At 37.3% G+C, this 21,003-nt stretch overlaps 1 protein-coding gene across 3 annotated transcripts in view; it reads left to right on the top strand.

Annotated features, from left to right (window-relative positions):
• RAP1A (RAP1A, member of RAS oncogene family) overlaps positions 1-21,003 on the top strand; it is a 71,164-nt gene that overhangs the window by 36,000 nt on the left and 14,161 nt on the right. For 2 of the 3 annotated variants that reach the window (XM_047870222.1, XM_047870223.1), the window contains exons 2-3: positions 14,787-14,870; positions 19,121-19,189. In XM_047870222.1, the coding sequence (XP_047726178.1) occupies positions 14,814-14,870; positions 19,121-19,189 (126 nt within the window). In that variant the 5' untranslated portion in view covers positions 14,787-14,813. The remainder of the gene's footprint in view (positions 1-14,786; positions 14,871-19,120; positions 19,190-21,003) is intronic. The other variant, XM_047870225.1, reaches the window with a different exon arrangement.

The raw sequence follows: 21,003 nt of genomic DNA, 5'->3' as shown, positions 1-21,003 counted from the left end.
ATTTTTAGCTTATGGGAGAGGGCAATACTCTAAGGACAGTAGAGCAACAAGATGTGAGAACTTAGCTGACTAGTAAACTGCCCCCTGGACTATATCCCTTCTGACTTTCATATGAGGGAGAAGAAGTTTGAATTTTGTTTAAGCCACCCTAGGGTCTCTTATTATAGCAGCCTAGTCTGTGTCCTAATAGAAGAGGAGCATGAGAAAATACAACAAATCTAAGCAGAGTCCACATAGGAAGAAAAGTGATGTAAAAAGAATACTTGAGATTATGCTTGAGAATTTATAAAACTGCAAAAAGATACAAATGTAAGAAGTCACATAAAGGTTAAGTAAAAATCTAAACCTAACTTCATAGTTAAAATTGCACACAATGAAAGATCTTAAAAATAGGCAGAGAGTGGGGTGCCCAGGTGGCTCAATTGGTTGAGCATCTGACGCTTGATTTTGGCCCAGGTCATAATCTCAGGGTCATAAGATCAAGCTCCCGCATTGGGCTCTGTGCTGAATGTGGAGCCTGCTTAAGATTTTCTCTCTCCCTCTCTCTCTGCCTCTCTCCCACTGGCTCTCTATCTTTAAAAAAAAAAAAAAGAGCCAGAGGGAGAATACAGATTATTTTCAGAAGATCTACAATTAGGCTAATTTATGAAAAAGAAAATTGAAACCAAAAGAAAGGAGAATAATAACTACAGTGTGCTGAGAGTAAATAACTCTTAGAGCTAAGAATATAGGTAATATAAAGTTTTTAGATAAATGAACACTGAAGAGATTTTACTACCAATAGAACATCTCTAAGACAACTTCAAAAAGACACACTTCAGGTAGAAGGAAAATGATCCATGGTGGAGGGTCTGAGATGTTAATTAGAAAAGAAAAATGAAAATTAAAGAGCCAAGCATCCAACCTAAGTTAGGAAAAGAACAGAAGAAAGAAAAGAATGAAGTAATAGGCATAAAAGCAGATATTGAGGAAACATAAAACAAGCTTACGGTAAGCCAAAGTTGATTGCTAGAAGACAAACCTGATAAGATTGTTAAAAAAAGGGGGGGACATAATAAGAATGAAAGAGGAGCTACAACCACAGATACATAGACATCATTACACAAAAGTATACCTAAGTAAATTTTTGTTTGCAGAATAATTTGAAATGGTGGATGATTGCATAGGTTACCACAGTAGTATAGTAAGCCTTTCAAGACCACTTGTCAAATTTGCTCTCCTGAATTAAGAGGATTGGATTAAATTTTTTTTTTTTTTTAAAGAGATAGCAAGCAGAGGAGAGGGAGAAAGAGAGGGACAGAGAATCCCAAGCATAGCCTGTGCTGTTAGTGCAGACCCTGATTCAGGGCTGGAACCTACAAACTATGAGATCATGACCTGAGCCAAAATCCAGAGTCAGATGCTCAACCTACTGAGCCACCCAGATGGCCTTGTATTAAATATTTTAATCCTTTACTTGAATTTTTGGAGAATTTCAAAGGTGCAATGAATGGGATGGTTGTCTCAGTTATATTTTACTTAAGTCATATAATCTTAAGATTTTGGTAGATTTACTTGGGGATAATTGACGGATGAATTCCTTTTAAAACAATAGAGTTTATGTTCGTTTTTAGTATATAAAGAAGTGGGGAAGTATCAGTAAGGAATTGCAAGAACATAAGCAATTGTAGAAACCTTGTGTTTGTAAAATTGTTTTTTTAAAAAGTGTTACTGATAAGTTTTGGATGCTTGTACCAGAAAGTGGTGGCACAATACTGAGAATGATCTGTAATTGAGTGTTTCTTTTCTTTCTCTGTAAATAAAAAACTTGTTACCAGCCCTATAGTACATATTCATACTGTTAAACTGAATTAAACAGTGTGCTTATTTAAGAAGATTTATTGGGGCAAGTTCCTTATTTTCTGGAGGAGCAGTAGCAAATGGTAGTGATAGCACTTTGTGGATAGGCATTTTGAAGCACAGTGTTCTAAACGAATACATAAGACAGTCCTAGGTTGACAGACATCTGCAAGTCGAGAGAGCAACTGACACAGATTTCAACAAGCTCTATGAAGGGTGAGGGGTGTGGAGGGGAGGGGAATGAAGTTGATAGGTTATCTGACAAGTTGGTTGGAAAATTACGTTGACAGAGAATTCCAGAATAAACACAAGTTCTACGAAAAAGGACATGTAATCTTCATATACTACTTTGCTGTGTGTTAACGAGCACTAAAATTCTCATCTAACGTAATAGCAATGCCTAAAACTAAAAACCAAGAGATAGTAGTATAAGTACCTTATTTAAAATTTTTTTTTTCAACGTTTATTTATTTTTGGGACAGAGAGAGACAGAGCATGAACGGGGGAGGGGCAGAGAGAGAGGGAGACACAGAATTGGAAGCAGGCTCCAGGCTCTGAGCCATCAGCCCAGAGCCTGACGCGGGGCTCGAACTCACGGACCGCGAGATCGTGACCTGGCTGAAGTCGGACGCTTAACCGACTGCGCCACCCAGGCGCCCCAATAAGTACCTTATTTAGAAAATATGGAAGAAAATACTCAAAGAAGCTAGAAGTTTGAAGTAACTGTTTTAAGTGAAGGGGATACAGAGACTGCTTTTTTGTTGTTTTAAGCTTTTCAGTAATGCCTGCTAATAGTCCTAATTAGCACATAATGCTTTTATCTTAAGAGAGAGTAAGAACTAGATATTTTGCAGAGGAAAACCAGAATGATTACAGAATTTGAAACTTTAGCATTTGAAAAAAGAAATAAGACTGCTTTTTTAAAAAAAGAGGATGTGGGGGGGGGGGAATAGCTGTTTTCAAATATTTGAGGAATATAGACTTCAGAAAAGGAATTCTCTTTATCCTGTTTAGCATCAAAGGACAGAGACCCAGTAAGTGGCCACTACTAAGAAACAGTGGTGTAAAGAACATTCTAACAGTTAGATTACCCAGAAATGGAATGGACTATTTTGTGAAGGTAGAGTTCAAAGGGCTTAGATGACCTTATCTAGAGATGTTTGTAGAGTGAGTTGCCACAAACGAAACACTATATTTCAGGCATTCTGTTGTTACATACTCACTTCACAGTATGTAAAACAAGAAAAGGTGGGGTAGCTGGGTAGCTCAGTCAGTTAAGCATCCAACTCTTGATTTCATGGTTTGTGAGTTCAGGCCCCATGTTAGGCTCTGCGCTGACCTCACAGAGCCTATTTTGGATTCTCTGTCTCCCTCTCTCTGGCTCTCCCCTACTTACTCTGTCTCAAAAATAAACAAACATTTAAAAAGAAAAAAAAGGCGCAAGGGTCGCCTGGGTGGCCTCAGCCCTTAAATGTCCAATTCTTGATTTCAGCTCAGGTCATGATCTCACAGTTGTGAGATCAAGCCTCCACTTCGGGCTCTGCGCTGACAGTGTGGGACTTGCTTGGGATTCTCCCTCTCTCCCTCTTCCCCTCTCCCCATTTTGTCCCTCCCGTTCTCGTGCTCTTGTGTTTCTCTCTCTCAAAATAATTAAATAAACTTAAAAACAAAGGACAAAACCAGCTATTCATACAACATGTAAGATTTGCTGCATGGAAGTTAAGTTTATTGTTTTCCAAGCCTTACATGTGTCATCTTAGACTTCATAAAATAAGCTTTTATCATTTGTGGTTTACAGACTAGGATTTAGGAAGACTTCTTTTTATTAGGACTACTGATCTGTTTTGTCTTACTCTTACTATCTTTTGTTTACGTTTTGTTCCGGTTGTTTATTTTTCATTTTCTAACTCTGGTTGAATTGGTCAGGTCTTCTTTGTCTATTTTTCCTCTAGTGATTTTTAAATTATGTATAATGTAGTTGTTAACGTTACATTTTTCACATTTAGATTTATATTTTTTCAATCTGGAGAGAGAGAGAGAGAGAGAGAGAGAGAGAGAGAGAGAGAGAGAATCTTTTATTTTCCCAAGCAAGAGAAAAACTTCAACATGCCTTCACTTTTCCCTACTAATTCCTCTCAAACCAAAGTGTGGAGATAATCACGAAGTTTTATTTCCAGGTTTTTAAACATATTTTACAGTGATCATTAGACTTCTAACCATAATTTTTACTGATGTATTTGCTTGCCATGATTTCTTGTTCTTACGCCTTTTGATTTCCTGAATCATTTTCCTTGTTTTGTTGGCATACCTCCAACAAATAAGTTTTGATATATATTTTTTGTCGCTTAGTTCTAATTGCTTACTTTCCATTTTGATTTCTTCTTTGACCTGTGTATTTAGAATTGGGTTGTTTAACTTACAAACATTCTGATATTACGTAGTTATATTTTTATATTGATTTCTAGTTTAATTCCATTGTGGTTAGTATATATACTCTGTGTGATTTCAGTTCTTTGAAATTAGTTGAGACCAGCATGGCCTTACTAGTAAATGATCTATGTGCACTTAAAAAAAAAAAAATGTGTCATTTGCAGTTGTTGGGTGTGGTGTTCTATATATAACTATTGGGTTAAGTTGATTCATTATTTGGTCAAATCTTATATGTATATCATTACCGTTTTTATACTTTTCTATCAGTTGTTGAGAGTCATATTAAAATCTAATCATGATTGTGTATTTCTCTAGTTTTCCTTTAGTTGTGTCAACTTTTACTTTATATATTTTGCCTTATGTTTTAATTTTCATTTTTTCCCTATTGAATATTTATGGAATTAGGGAGTGGCTCAGCTGGGTGGATCTGGCCTAAGGTTTCTTAAGGTCTTGCAGTCAGAAGGTGGCTGTCCGGGATCGTCTGAAAGTCTTCTATATTTACAGGTCTAGGGGCACTGAAATGGGAGGGCTGTTCAGGCAAGTCTGTCTCTGTGGTCTCTCCAAAGTGGTGGCTTCAGGGCAGCCTGACAGCTCTGGACCCACGCCTGGCTCCCAAAAGAGAGATCCAGGAGGAGGCTCTGTTCTGGCCACCCTTTCTAGCATCAGAAGTCAGATAACACTTTTGCTATATTTTGTTTAGTAAAGCTGCCCATATTCAAAGGGAGGGGAATACATTTTTCCTCTTTAGAAGCTTTTTAGGATTTTGTCTTCACTTTCAGTGACTTGAATTTTCAACTACTATATGTTCAGTTTTGGATCTTTTATTGTTAAAATTACTATTTTTGGCATTCATTGAGCACTTTAAATCTGAAGATTTCTGATTTTCTTAATTTACTTCTGGAAATGTCTTTCTGTTATTTCTTCAGTTCTTCTGTTTCTGGACTTCCTGTCAGATGTAGCTGGTAGAACTTTGAGATTTATCTTTCTTACCTCTTTCTTTCATACATTCCATCTCTCTGTCATTTTGTGCTGCGCTCTTTGGGTAAGTTCAGTATGTTGGTTCACTGACTTCGGCTTTTCAACTACATCCATTTTTCTCTTCAGCCTGTCTACTGATTTTTTTTTTTTTTTGATGATCATATATTTTATTTCCTAAATCTCCAAGTGTGTCTTTTGCATAGACTTGATAATCTCAGGAGTTTCTTTAGGGATATTTCATTTATTTCACAGTGTTTTATAGATCCTCTTAATTGTGTTTTCTTTGGTTTTTGTTCTTGTGATTGTGGAATTCTTGTGATGTTCTTGTGACGGTGATGCCTCAGTCAGAATGTTTGCCTCATCTACAATTGTCTGCTCATCTTGAGAATCCCTATGACCTCTTAGTCTATTTATAAGAGCTTATCTCCTTTCATTGTAGGAAGGGGTAGGAATGCTACTGGGGATATGTACCTGGTTTTAGACTGTGAAGACTAATTTATAAACTTCATTTACAAGTATGTGACATCTTATCACTTTATTCCTATATCCTACCCCCAGAGTGCTAATCTTGAGAAGAACAAGAGGAGAAAGTATCAAGGAAGAGATTTTTGCATTGAGATAATAATGTGATTTTGCGTTACAAAAAAAGTTGAATTTCCATTATGATGCACTATGAAGAACATTGTTTTTTATTTTAGAAGATTAAATCTTACCATGATTTCCATATTTATTCACTACCCCCCCACCCCTTTGTGTGGTCAGTTGTCAGTTTTAAGATATTCATGGCTTCTGTAAATATTTAAATATAATCAATAACATAACTACTTGTTCTTTAAGGTAAAATTTTTTTCTTCAAAATTTCTCATCACAACCAAATTTCCTTAAGTGAATTTTGTTTTGTAGGTTCAGTTGTATATAGAAGAAACTATTTCATCTTATAATTAATTAGTTTATATATTTAAAAACTGAAACAACAAAATTGGGATTGATTTGTGTCACAAAGACAGTCAAATTATGTTATTTTGTGAAACTTAGAGGTAGTTTTGCTGAAGGAAGAATGGAAAAATTGTTACATTATAGCTTGGACTATAATGTTAGGAACTCAAGATTGACTTAAAATTTAAACATAGCGTAGTGTTTATTCTTGTGCTCCTTATTCGTCAGGGAATCTTAACCAGAGTGAGAAATTTTCTGGTGCTGTGTTGGGAGTGCAGGGCACAAGAGATTTCCATAAAAAGGCATGGGATTTGCTTGGAAGAACATAGTGATTTTCTAACTTGGCAGTAATGAGTTAGAACTAACCCCCTTTCAAAAGAAAATATTAATCCACATTATTCCTTATTGGGTATTTGTGTGTGTGTGTGTGTGAGTGTGTGTTATCTGAGCTGTATTATTTTTGTATTTGCATGTGTGCATATTGTATACATTCATGACCCATGGTATTTGTTAGGTATAAAGAAAATTTTCTGTACATGGAGTATTTTTGAAAAATGGCTTTGCGGGGCGCCTGGGTGGCGCAGTCGGTTAAGCGTCCGACTTCAGCCAGGTCACGATCTCGCAGTCCGTGAGTTCGAGCCCCGCGTCAGGCTCTGGGCTGATGGCTCAGAGCCTGGAGCCTGGTTCTGATTCTGTGTCTCCCTCTCTCTCTGCCCCTCCCCTGTTCATGCTCTGTCTCTCTCTGTCCCAAAAATAAACAAACGTTGAAAAAAAAAATTTTTTTTAAAAAAAAGAAAAATGGCTTTGCGACTTGAATATCTTACCACTTGGGTAGAGGAATAGGGGCCAAATATTTTGTTGTTGCAGAATACCCAAAATAATTTGGCCATGTCTGAGCGCTTTCCTCAAATTCTGTGGACCTAGGAGGCAATTTGGGGACTATAAATTAGTCTTGCTATATTAGGATTCCCTCTTGAAAGATCCACATTTTTGGATTAGAGATGATACATTTACATCTTTGACAGCAGTCTCCAGCTAAGAATCACCAGGGGCCTGAGAAGGGAGTTGGAGTTAATGTAGATTTGTTTGCATGAATATATGCTCTTGTGTTTAATAGTCAAGGTTAGAAGTAGAGGGTAGGATAGAGGTATAGGATGATTAGTGTTCAGCACAAACCACTCCTAAATCACATTTTCCTCAAGTTCCTGTCCATCTACATAGATGTGGTCCTTTCTCAGGTCTCAATTCTTTAACTTTCTTCTGTTTTCACTGAATAAATTCTCCTTGTTTGATTTCATCTGCTGTGATTTCAACTACTAACATTTCTTAAAACAATTCCGAAATCTGTACCCTCTAACCCTTTGGTTACTACTGAGCTTTCCGACTTGGATTTTTAACTATCATATGTCTCTACCTGCTTTTCTCATAGAAATCTCAAACTTAATTTTGGGCAGGAATATTAACTTTTTAAAACTCCTGTTAGCCACCCAATTTGTCCAGACCTAGATCTCTAGGAGTTATCCATGATTCCTCTTCATTCCCCTAAATAATGACCTCTAACCAGCTATGGAGGCCTGTCAGTTTCACCTTCGGAAAACTGTAGTCTGCTTTTCAGCCCTAGTGCTGCTGTGCAGACGTGTATCATTTCCCACCTGAGCTATTTCAGTAGCTTCCTGACTATTCTCCCTGCCTCTGGTTCTTTCAGTCCATTTTATATACTGTTATCACTTATCTTTCCAGACTATATATCTGACTGAATTACTTAAAAAACAAAACAGGTTGCTGTTTTCTCCCCATTGCTTACTAGATAAATTGTAGACACTTACATGGTGCCTTTGCAAGCATAACTCAGGCTCTATACCCTGCTCCGTTTTCTGTAGCTTGATTTTAAACCCTGTGTTTTGGCCACACCCAGCTGTGTGGTATTCCCTGGAACTTGTGTATTTAGTGATTTAGAGTGTTTGCTCAAGCTGTTTCCTCTGCTTAGAATGCCCTTCCCTACGTACCTGGAACATTCCTATTCAGTTTTTCACTAAGTTCTTACGTAACCTCCACTGAAAAACTATCCTGCTCTCTCCTCTGTTCCTCCATCCTTCCCCCACCGTTTAATCTCCACTCTGTAATAACGTTGTTCCCATCATATTGCAGTTATTTATTTTTTCTCCTCCACGAGTTCCTTGAGGATGGGAAACATTTTGTGTCCCTGGCACCTGGTATAGAACTGGTACCTACCTGGGAAATACTTTGTAAATGTTTGTTGGTTCAGAACAACAATCCTAACTGCCACCATGTCTGTCGCATAGTCTACTATAATTTATCCTTACTGTGTTTCTTGGTCAGTAAGGGCTGCTGGAACCAATTACCTTGGACTGGGTGGCTTAGACCAGAAATGTATTTCTCATAGTTCTGGAGGCTTGGAAGTCCAAGACCAAGCAAGGCACTGAGAGATCAGGTGTCTGAGGACCTGTTTCCTAACTTTCAGATGGCTGTCTGTATCTTCACTTGGTGGAGAGCAAAGAGAAGCAAACTCGTGGGACTCATAAGGACACTAATCCAGTTGTGAGGGCTATGCCCTTATGACCTCATCTAATCCTAATTACCTCCCAAAAGCCCCACTTCTTAATACTGTCACATTGGGAAACACATTGTTTATAAAACTATGTATGTAACTGGCATTCTGAGAAATACTCCTTTTTTCCTCATTGGATTTTCTTAAATTAATTCTATTGAGCTATAATTTACATGTAATAAAATGGTTTTTTGGAGGGCACCTGGGTGGCTCAGTTGGTTGAGCTCCGACTTTGGCTCAGGTCATGATCTCACATTTCATGGGTTCAAGCCCCGTGTCGGGCTCTGTGCTGACGGCTTGGAGCCTTGAGCCTGCTTCAGATTCTGTGTCTTCCTCTCTCCCTCTGCCCCTCCCCTGCTCACACTCTGTCAATCTCTCTCTCAAAAAATAAATAAGCATTAAAAAAATTTTTTTTTTATTTTTTTTCTTTTTAAATTTGTTAAATTGTATCTTTTAATTTTAATTCCAGTATAACATTCAGTGTTCTGTTAGTTTCAGGTGTATAATATAGTGATTCCACAATTCTGTATATTACTCTGTGCTTATCATAAGTGTTACCCCTCCCCACCCATCTCCTCTCTGGTACACCATCAGTTGTCTATATTTAAGAGTCTGGGTTTTTTGTTTTTTTTTTTCTTTGTTCATTTTATTTCTTAAATTCCATATATGAGTGAAGTCATATGGTATTTCTCTTTGACTTATTTCACTTCGATTATACCCTCTAGATCCGTTCATATTGTTGCAAATGGCAAGATTTTATTTTTTATGGCTGAGTAATATTCCATTGTACACATATATACCACACCTTTTTTATTCATTCATCTATCAATTAACACTGCAGTTGCTTCCATAATTTGGCTGGTATAAATAATGCTGCAGTAAACATAAGGGTGCATAATTCTTTCTGAATTAGTGTTTTCGTGTCCTTTGGGCAAATAGCCAGTAATGGAATTACTGAATCATGTGGTAATTCTCCGTTTTCCACAGTGGCTGCACTAGTTTGGATTCCCACCTGATAGTGCATGAGGGCTCCTAAAATGTACCTATCTTAAATAAGATTTGATAAATGGAAACACCTAGGTAACCACCACTGTAATCAAGGTAAAGATCATTTCTATCACCCAGAAAAGTTCCCTTATGCTCCTTCATAGTCATCACCCCTGCCCTACCACCGCTGTCCCCAGGTAATTTTTTGGCACTATAACTTAGTTTTGTCTTTTCTGGAATTTTATATAAGTGGAATCATACAGTAGTCACTCTTTTGTGTATGTTGCTGGGTGTGTTTTAAAGATTCATATCCAGGGGCACCTGGGTGGCTCAGTTAGTTGGGCATCTGACTTTGGCTCAGGTCATGATCTCATGGTGCGTCAGTTCGAGCCCCACGTCAGGCTCTGTGCTGATACCTCAGAGTCTGGAGTCTGCTTCAGATACTGTGTCTCCCTGTCTCTCTGCACCCCTACCCCCTCGTGCTCTCTCTGTCTCTCAAAAATAAATAAACATTAAAAAAAAAGATTCATATCCATCTTGTTGAATCTTTTTATTACTGAATAGTGGTAATATTCCATTGATTGGATATACCATAATTTATCCATTCACTTCTTGATGGATATTTCGGTTGTCTCTAGATTTGGGCAATTATGAACAAAGGTAAGAGTTGACATTCATATTTTTCTGACTTACTCGAAAGACTATCTCTTACATACTGAATTACTTTTGCCCCTATATTAAGTGATCTATTCCTGTGTAACAGTTTGACACAGATCTTACTGGGATTAAACCAACAATAATCATTTATTATCTTAGTTTCTGTGGATCTAAGGTGTTTCAGAGTGGCTTGACTGTAAGGTTCTGATTCATGGTATCATGAGACTGCAATCCTCTGAATTAATAAGTAAGACTTGACTAAAACTGTAAGATATACTTCTGAAGGTGGCTCACTTACACGTTTGGTAAATTGTGCTAGCTGTTGGTAGGGGTCCTCAGTTCCTCTCCAGTTGGGCCTCTCTGCAGGGCTAGTTAAGTGTCCTCATGACTTGGTGAATGGCTTCCCTTGGAGTGAATGATGCCAGAGACCATGGTACAAGCTGCAGTGCCTTTTGTGTATTTTGCCGATTGTGTATTTTATTTTTTTAATGTTTATTTATTTTTGAGCACATGCTCGGGAGAGAGCACAAGCCAGGGAAGGGCAGAGAGAGATGGGGACAGAGGATCAGAAGTGGGCTCCATGCTAACAGCAGAGAGCACCATGCGGGACTCGAACTAGGAGAGCATGACCTGAGCTGAAGTCGGGCACTTAACCGACTGAGCCACCCAGGTGCCCCTTATTGAGGGTGTTTTTAAGATTTATGCATCTTGTTGATGGATGAGGAGCTAATCTTGGAAATCACATATGGTCACTTCTGCCATATTCTCTTGGTTGGAAAACCAGTCTTAGGAGGAAACTACACAAAAGGATATGAATACTGAGAGGGAACAGTTCTGGTTATGAATACCAAGAGGCCAGGATCATTGTGTGTGTGTGTGTGGGGGGGTGGTATCTTGAAGGATGAGTACTACAGTCCCTTTATCAAAAATGAACAGAATATGTACATGCGGTTTTATGTCTGGGTTTAATTTAGTGCCACTGATCTGGTTGTCTTATGCCAATATAATAGTATCTTTATTACTGTAGTTTTGGATTATGTCTTAAAATCAGGTAGTGTAAGACTTTTTTTTCTTCTCCATCTCTGTTAACTGTTCTGTTAACATTTTCAAAAAAAAGGTTATAGTCATCTTACCAATTTTTACAAAAAAGAAACCTGCTGATTGTGCTTGCACTGAATCTGTAGATCCAACTTGGAGAGAATTGACATGTTAACAGTAATATGGACACATCTTAATATAATATGGCATGTCTCTCTGATTACTATGTCCTTAATTTCTCTGAGCCATGTTTTGTAGTTTCAGTGTATAAGCCTTACACATATTCTGTTAAATTCATCTCTTGAGTATTTTATGTCTTATTGGATGCTATTTTAGATGGTATTTTTAAAATTACATTTTTCAATTCTTTGCCTGTATGTAGACATATGATAGTTATTATTTTTTGTCTCAACCTTTTATCCTGAAATCTTGCTACATTCACTTATTAGTCTGGTAGCTTTTTTGTATATTCTGCACAGGATCATGTTATCTGTGAATAAAGACAATTTTCTTTATTCCTTTTCCATAGTCTAGACCCTACTATTTGTAGCTTAGAACAGTGTTGAATAGAAGTGGAAAGAGCAGATGTATCAGTAGAAGAAAAAGAAAAACTGTATAATACCAATAGGTGCAGAAGAAATATTTGAAAAAATCTAACATCTATTCCTGAGAATCCATATAAATGAAAGCTCTTAAGAAAGTAAAAGTGTATAAAAAAGATGTGAAACAAAAAAGTGTAAGTTTAATTAGAGTAACCAAAAATGCTGTTTAGAGTAGATAAGGATTTATAATCTAGGGCCTCCAACATTTGCATAGGAAAAAAATCTTTATTTTTCATAACTTCTGAAATGAAATTTAATATTTGTTTCTATTTTGAATGCAGGCAGCAAACCACAGTAGTAATATCAGCAGCAACTATGACTTTGTCACCAATAAATATTACTTTTAACTTTCCATGTATCTTTGAAGTTTCTTTTTTAAAATATTGATTGATTGATTGTTAGAAAGTGCATACATAGGCCAGGGGCAGAGGGAGGCAGAGAGAGAGAGAATCCCAAGAGTCTCCACGTACCCGCGAGTGGCCTATCTTATAAACCATGAGATCATGACCTGAGCAGAAATCAAGGGTCAGGTGCTTAACCCACTGAGCCACCCAGGTGCCCCTAAAGTTTCTTTCTTGAAGATAACATATGGTTAGGTCTTGCTTTCTTGACTTTGAATTGGAATGTTGGAATATTGGAATAGATGATTTACATTTATGCGATTGACTTTTAATTGTATTCTGTAGGTTTTATATTTGTCTCATCTTTGTTATTTTTGCTTGTTTGTATTCTTTTCTGCTGTGTTTTGAATGAATCAGACCCCCACCCCCACCCCGGCTGCTCTAGGTTTTAGAGTATGCATCTTTTAACATATGACAGTTTATCTTCAAATAGTATTATACTACTCCACATATACTGTAAGAACCTTGAACAATATACTTCTAGTCCCCTTCCCTTTTTGTGCTATTATTGTTAATACTTTTTACTTCCACATGTGTTGCAAAACCTTGTAGTACATTGTTATTAGTTTTGCTTTAAGTGGTCGAAAAAGTCTTGTAGATTTACTCTCACCATTTCTGGTACTTTTTATTCCTTCAGTAATCTTCATTCCTTTATGTAGATCCAATCTTCCACCTGTTATCATTTTCTTCCACCTGAAGAACTTCCTTTGCTTTTTATAAGTGTGTACTGGTGAACATTTTCCCCTTGCTTTTCCTCCTTCTTTACTTCTTTTGTTTACTTTGTCTCCCTCCCTCCCATCCTGCTTTCTTTCCATCCTTCTTTCCTTCCTTCCTTCCTGTCTATCTATTTGAAAAAAAAGAAAAGCTTTATTTCACTTTCATTTTGGAAGAATAGATTCATTGTATTTAGCATTCTGGGTTGACCATTTTTTCTTTAAGCATTTTAAAGATACTCCATTTTCTTTTGTCTTGCATAGCTTCTCAAGAAGTCTACAAATCTTCTGGGATTTCAAGTGAATTGCCTGTTTCAACAAGGAGAACTTTTAAAAAAAATTTTTTTTTCAAGTTTTATTTATTTTTGAGAGAGCACGAGCAGGGGAGGGGCAGAGAGAGAGAGGGAGACAGAGAATCTGAAGCAGGGTCCAGGCTCTGAGCTGTCAGCACAGAGCCCGACGTGGGGCTCGAACTCACAGACAGTGAGATCATGACCTGAGCTGAAGTCAGATGCTTAACTGACTAAGCCACCCAGGCACCCCATGGGAGAACTTTTCTGATCAAAACTTCAGTCTTTCTGAGCACTGTGGTTCAGCTGTTAAATCCCTGTTTATTCTTTGCCTTTACCTCATGGAGTTTCATCCTGCATGCTGTGATTAGTGTTTGGCCAGAGACTCAAGTGAAGCCCTTTGCAGATTCCTAGAATTTTTTGTACCTGTCTCCCTCTTTTTGATGTACTTTCTGGTCTCTGCTTGAGTTCTTCCTCCCTGTACCACAGTCTGAAAAGTGCCTTCAAGCAGAAAGCCAAGACAGATGTAGGTCTTACTTTATCTTGTCCCATCTCTTAGAAATCACAGTCCTATACTGCTTATTGTCAAACATCCAAAAAACAGTTGTTTCATGTATTTTGTCTGTTGTTTTAGCTGTTGACAAGGGGATGGAAAGTCCATTCATACTTACTCCATCATGGCCATTGGAAATTCTTTCCTGCCCTTTTACCTTTTAGCATAACTGGAGATAAAAAAAAGTTTGTATTTCTTTTCTTTTTTTTCTAGCAATTTGTGTCTTATGGAGTATATTGCTAATACCTACCTATAAAATTTTAACAATTTCATCAACAATACTCTTTCATATCCTAAGTATTTTCAAGGTAACATTTTACATGGTTCAGCTGTAATAGAATAATGAACAAAATAGTATATGAATTACTGTATATTTTAAGCAAATTAAATAGCATATACATTAAAGCTCATGAGTGAACTTTTCAAAAAAGTATGTTACGTCATTTAAACAATAGCTTTGTAAAGAATTGGGTTCATGATTGTAATTATAAGACAACTACTAGTTTTAATCACCTTATTTTCTGATCACTCTTGGAAGTAACATGAACAGACTCGAATGACTTGTGCCTAGTCAAAGATGATCTTTAATGAATTAAAATGCCTGGTAGTAGTCATTACAAACTTAGGTTAGAATCTTCATGGTTTTGCTATGTAGCCTGTCTTCTGCCTGATGACCTTAAGGGAAAAAGCAAACAAAATCCAAAATACCATATTATTTCATGTAAAATTTGTACATTCTAAGGCTATTCTTAGCATGTTTATTGATCTTTGTGGTTTTTTTTCTTTTTTCCAGATTGTCAGTATTTAAACAGACCACATCATGCGTGAGTACAAGCTAGTGGTCCTTGGTTCAGGAGGCGTGGGGAAGTCTGCTCTGGTAAGTTAGCCACCTAACTCTAACTTAATTAGCATAGTATAGGAAGAACATTGATATTTGCTTGCCTTAAAACTTTTAGTCACTAATGAGAAAAGGTGACAGTATTTTTTATATGCCTAGTATCTGTCTCATAGGGGCCGGGGATTCATTCAGCAACCACAGATGTGTAGTTGTAAACTAGGGGCTCACTCATTCTTTCACTTACCCAATATTTATTGACTACCTACCATATGCCGAGCACTAGTGACTAGGATTCAAAGAGGAATAAGACCATTCTCATTTTTTAAGGAACTTACATTCCAGTAGGGGAGACTAATTATTTCAGATACCAGTGGAATAAGTCCTACCTACCTAACCCTCAGCCCAGACTTAAGTGAAACATGTATTTTTTGTATACATGCTGTACTTATTTAGTAAATATTGAGCTTATATGATGTCAGATGCCAGGGTTACAACAGTGAACAAAAACAGTCACAATCCCTCAGAGCTTATCATATAGTGGAGGAGATATAAGAAATACACAATTAAACAAAGAACTACCTTATTATAATTGTGAGAGATACTTTGAAAGAAAAGTACAGACTGTTAAGAGAGACCCCATGACAAATGAACTTAAATTAGCATTTGAATAACTAAGGTCATAATTGCTGAGGCAGGAGTGAACTGGAAGGAAAGTAGAGGGAATTGAGGTGAGAAGCAGGGGCCAGACCATGACGTGAAGACCATGTAAGAGCTTGAAACTTATTCCTGATGACAGTGAGAAACCATTGAAAGTTAGTTTTATTTTTTTGGACGAGAGGGAAGGGGTTATTGACAGAATTGGATATACGTTTTAAAGAGAGTACTTTGCTATGTGTGGAGTGACTTAGAAGAGAGGCCGAGTGGAAACAAGGAGACCAGTTGGGAGTTAATGCCAAACCCCAGATTAATGTTTGTGGGAGCTTACATTGGGGCCATGGCAGTGAAGAAGAGAAAAGTAGATGTTTTGAGAATTAAATAACTTAGTGCTGGTTTGATGTGAGGACTAGGAGAGAAGGAGCTGTTGAGGATGACTACCATAGTTCCAGTTGAGCTACTAATTTTATGGATGGATCCTTTAAGTAAAAGGGAAACACTGGAGAATGAGCAGATCTGAGAGTGAAAATCAGCAGTCATGTCACATTTGATATGTGAGATGCTAAAGTAAATACATCACATAAGAAATTGGGTCCTCAAGATAATAGCTTAAAGGAGAGACTTGTGATAGGATTTGGGGTGCCATGAATATATCAACAGTATTTAATTTCATGAAAATTATGTTACTCTTAGCAATGTAAATTAGTACCTCTGAGGTGAATGAGGATATCTAATTTAAATGCATAGAACTTTCAATTCAGCAAGTCTCTTTAGATTTCACATATAAGTTCATATGTACAAAATAGCATGGTCAAGGATGTCCACAGTAACATTCTTTATGGTGGCAAGAGTTTGGAAACCACCTAAATGCCTACCAGTATGGGCTGGTTAAATAAGCTTTTAATACTAATGTTTTGAGTAGAATAATACAGAGCTATTAAAAAGAATGCAACGGGTCTGTATATACTGATAGGTAGTGATATGCAAGATGTATTATTTAGGGGTAAATAAGGTAGCAAGCAGTGTAGACTACCGTTTGTGTTTATAAAAAAAAAAAAACGGGTGAGGGGGAAGATAGTATAAAATGCACAGACTATCCCTGCGAGGTAAAATAAGCTTACAGATGACACACTGGTTACTTGGGAGTGGAATTGTATAATTGAGAACAAAGGAAGGTAGGTAGGGTTGGTCACCACTGCCTACTCTGTTGTGTCTTTTGTATTTCGTCCTATGTTCATGAATTACCTTTTCGAAAATAAATAAAATGATCAGAAATAAAAATCCATAGGAATAAATGAGATTGTCTAGGGAGAGACTAGAGAAAGAAAGAGCTCAGTACTGAACTCTGAGTACCTCTCAACCTTTAAAGAGTAGGTAGAATTGAAGGATCTAGCAGAGAAGAGTGTATGTTATACTTAAATGTAAAGAGTGGATCTCTACCTGACTGCTCAGAAGTCAAGTAGAGGAAGGAGACAATAAAGGAATATGGAGGTAGCTGGGCTTCGTGAAATCAACTTCAGTAAGGTTATGGTGCTGTAAGCGTCCTGAGGTGGGTTGAAGAGTACATGAGAGCTGAAGAAATAGAATCACCATTATAGATAGTTGAAAAAGTTTGATGATGAGAGGGAACAGAGAAAGGGGTCGGGGGTGGGGGGGAGTGAAGTTAGAGGGGTCATGGAGTTCAGGGGAATATTTATTTCAGGGTAGGAGATGGTAGAGCAAATTGTGTGCCGGAGGCCATAAGCTTATATGGAAAGGAAAATAATAGCACAGGAGAGGAAGGGAATCATTGTCCCAGGTGTCAAAAGTTCAGAAATAACAGAAGCAAAATTAATGAATCATAGAAGTAGCAATTAGTTTATTGTGCACACACCAGAAAGACAGTTTCCATACCAGACACCTTCAAACCAGAACACTGAATGAGGCTGAGGGTATATTGTTATAAAGCAGCTTATTGTGTGAGAAAGCAGTGGCTGTTTATTCTTCACAGTGACTGGTTATAGTGTTAGAATTTTCTTCAGTGACTGAAAATTGGTTAGTGGTTACCTCATACCCACCTTGGGAAACAGTGTAAGTTTTGCCTTTGATTTCCAGAGGCATAAGCAAGAAATGATCCCTAGGTCAATTTAGCTTCGCTAAATAAACTAAATTAAGCTTTGTTTGTATGACCCAACTGGTTATTATCTGCTTAGGGAATTTTCAAGGCTGGTCTCCGTTTTTTATTTTAACCCAGAAAGGACAGTAGGTAAGGAAGGAAGAGGAGGGTTCAGTAGAAAAACTACAGGAATAGAATAGAAGTCAGTATGGATGAATGAGCTGTCCCTGAGAACTGAGAGGATGAGATTCAGAGCAATGATGAAGGATTGCTTTAACAAGGACACGAAACCTGTGAGACTGTTTCTCATTTTTGCAAGTGTCTGACAACGGCTTATAGAAAGCACTTGGGTTCTCATACCTGCTTCTGCATCCAGTGTCTTGCTATAGCAGATGCTACATACCCGTGGGAAAACTCCACTGTAAATTTATGAGACAAGGAGAGTATGTCATGGTATTATGAGATACTTTTTTTCTAATCATCTGCTCTAGACCATATTTTGAGAACCTCTGTTCTAGAATAAAGGATTTAGGAAGTTTTCCGTATTTGAATTATATGTAGTACTAAGAGGATGAGGTGATTAAATCCTTGAAAAAAATAATAAAAGATGTGGTGTAATTCTGTCCTGAGTCTCTTTTGAAGAGCAAGAGCTTAGGAGAAAGAAGTTTGAAGTTTACTGTATTTTGGTTCATCTGTTTAGCTCAAGCTACACTAGTGCATAATTAAGTGTAGGTGACCTCAGGCCATATTCTTACCCTTCCTTGCTTTTAGGCAACAATATACCAGACCCGGTTTTAAATCTGTCCAGGCAGTATTTCACAGCCATCTTCTGTACTTTTTATTTACCACATGATAAAATACCTCGTTTCATAAGTCTGTGTTTACAGGAATCTTAGAGAAGTAGAAAATCTGAAAAAGATGAGCAGGAAGTGTTTCCAATGAAAAAAGGAAGTCTTTGGAATCAGGAAGATTGTATATTTGAATCTCAGCTGGCAAACGGGAAAAATAACTACTTCTGGGGAGAACGTGAAATTCGAATGAGACTGTGAATTTAATAAATTCAGTGCCTGTAAATTTCTTTTTCTCTTTCCCCCACAATTAGAGAAACTGTTTTAAGGTTCTTAAAAATTTAGACCCTTTTGTCTCATTGTTTTAAGGGCATGAGATAAAAGTTACTATAGATAATGCAAAGGAATATTAGCTTAAATACTGGTTAATTTTTATTTTTTCATAAATTAGGAGGTATGTCCTTCTTATTTGTATCTTCATTGTATTTTGAAACTTAGTATAGTTTCACAACATGAGTTAGCAGCAGCCTTGCTGATGGCTTTTGATATGAACACCTCCCTTCATAATGTGCCCTCTTGGTTGTGGATGTATCCTTGTGTTAGAAAATAATGAGACTTTACATCTGCATGTTTACCCAGAATTTTCACATAATTTCATTTAATCTTTGCCACTTTGTAAGGGTGTAAGTAGCATTCAAGAGTAGTTGATTTTTCTTTTAAGTTCTTAACTTTTCTCTGCTTTTTTTTTCTAGACAGTTCAGTTTGTTCAGGGAATTTTTGTTGAAAAATATGACCCAACGATAGAAGATTCCTACAGAAAGGTAAAATGTGAAACTTGTATATGCATGCTTACAAATAGTTCCTTAGGGCTTTAAAACTTGATCCACAGAACTGGTTTTTAAAAATAGTTTTTGAGAAGTGATACAGATGTTCTGTATCTGGTTTTAAAAATTTCACCAAGGGGCGCCTGGGTGACTCAGTTGGTTGAGCGTCTGACTTTGGCTCAGGTCATGATCTTGCAGTTTGTAGGTTTGAGCCCCACGTAAGGCACTGTGCTGACAGCTCAGAGCCTGGAGCCTCCTTTGGATTCTGTGTCCCCTCTCTCTCTGCCCCTTCCCTGCTCACTCTCTGTCTCTTTCTCCCTCTCTCAAAAATGAATAAACGTTAAAAAAAATTAAAAATAAATAAAAGTTTCTCCAAGACAGACTATTTCTCATAGAATACTACTTAGCTACAGAAAGCTCCGTGTTTGATTACTGGTGAGTAAGGTGTTCTTTAGTGTGCACATTTTCCTGTTTTGTTTTTTTTTTTTAATTATTATTTATTTTTTTTTTTAATGTTTATTTATTTTTGAGACAGAGAGAGACAGAGCATGAATGGGGGAGGGGCAGAGAGAGAGGGAGACACAGAATTGGAAGCAGGCTCCAGGCTCTGAGCCATCAGCCCAGAGCCCAGTGCGGGGCTCGAACTCATGGACCTCGAGATCGTGACCTGAGCTGAAGTCGGACGCTTAACCAACTGAGCCACCCAGGCGCCCCTTTAATTATTTTGTTTAAATGTTTTTTTGAGAGAGAGAGAATGCAGGCAGGCAGGCAGGGGAGGGGCAGAGAGAGAGAGAGAATTCCAAGCAGGCTCTGTGATGTCAGCACAGAGCCCAGTGCTGGGTTTAATCCCATGATCTGTGAAATCATGACCTGAGCCAAAATCAGGAGACAGATGTTCAACCAACGAACCCACCCAGGAGCCCCGGGGTTTTTTTTAACGTAGCAAAATTGCATAGGAATATAGGTATATTTTTGACAACTTTTTTTTGTGAACTAAAATTAAGATCACTTTTGTGCTTGAAATTATCCAGTGACTGAATGTTTTTATTTTTGTTTAGTTTTATAGTAACTTTTAAAGATATTTCATCTTTAGCAAAAATTAGATACAGGATTCTGTATGATACTGTAATGGTGGGTACACGTCATTGCACATTTTCCCAACCCGTAGAATGTACAACACCAAGAGTAAAACCATAACATTAACTGTGGACTTTGCATGATAATGATGTCTGTATGTAGGTCCATTGATTTTAACAAATGTACCACTCTGGTGTGGGAGGCTGATGGTAGGAGAGGCCAGTGAGGAGCAAGAAGAAGGGTATATGGAAACACTGTACTTTCTGCTCAGTTTTGTTTTGCACCTAAAGCCCAAGTTCTAAAACATAAAGATTATTTAAAAGGAAAAAATAATAGTCTTGACAAAACATACTATTTTATTTCATTCTAAAACTAGAATTGTGGGGAAGTTTCATAACTTTATTTCCCAACTATGTTAAGGAGGGAGGCAGGGAATTAAACGTACCTTTCAACAAATTGGGAAGGATTGAGTTGTTAGATGTTATAGAATTTACCTTTAATAGTGTTACAAGTTTTGTTAAATTAATTAAGCTCATCCAGCCATACTGGCCAGAGCAGTTTCATTATCTGCGAGTTGGAAATAAACTTGTGTTCTAGATACCTTGAGAAACTGCAGACCTCATTCATTATTCATTGAGCATGCCCATTTACTGATGATGCCGATTATGCCACATTAGTCCCGTTTAGTGGTAGGACAGTGAGTTTGTAGCACCAAGCGGTGCTTCTCATCAACC

The sequence above is a fragment of the Prionailurus viverrinus genome, chromosome C1 (assembly GCF_022837055.1).
Source record: "Prionailurus viverrinus isolate Anna chromosome C1, UM_Priviv_1.0, whole genome shotgun sequence".
In the NCBI taxonomy this organism is placed as follows: Eukaryota; Metazoa; Chordata; class Mammalia; order Carnivora; family Felidae; genus Prionailurus; species Prionailurus viverrinus.
Note: the sequence above shows the minus strand (reverse complement) of the source record. Positions and strands in the feature narration are given on the sequence as shown.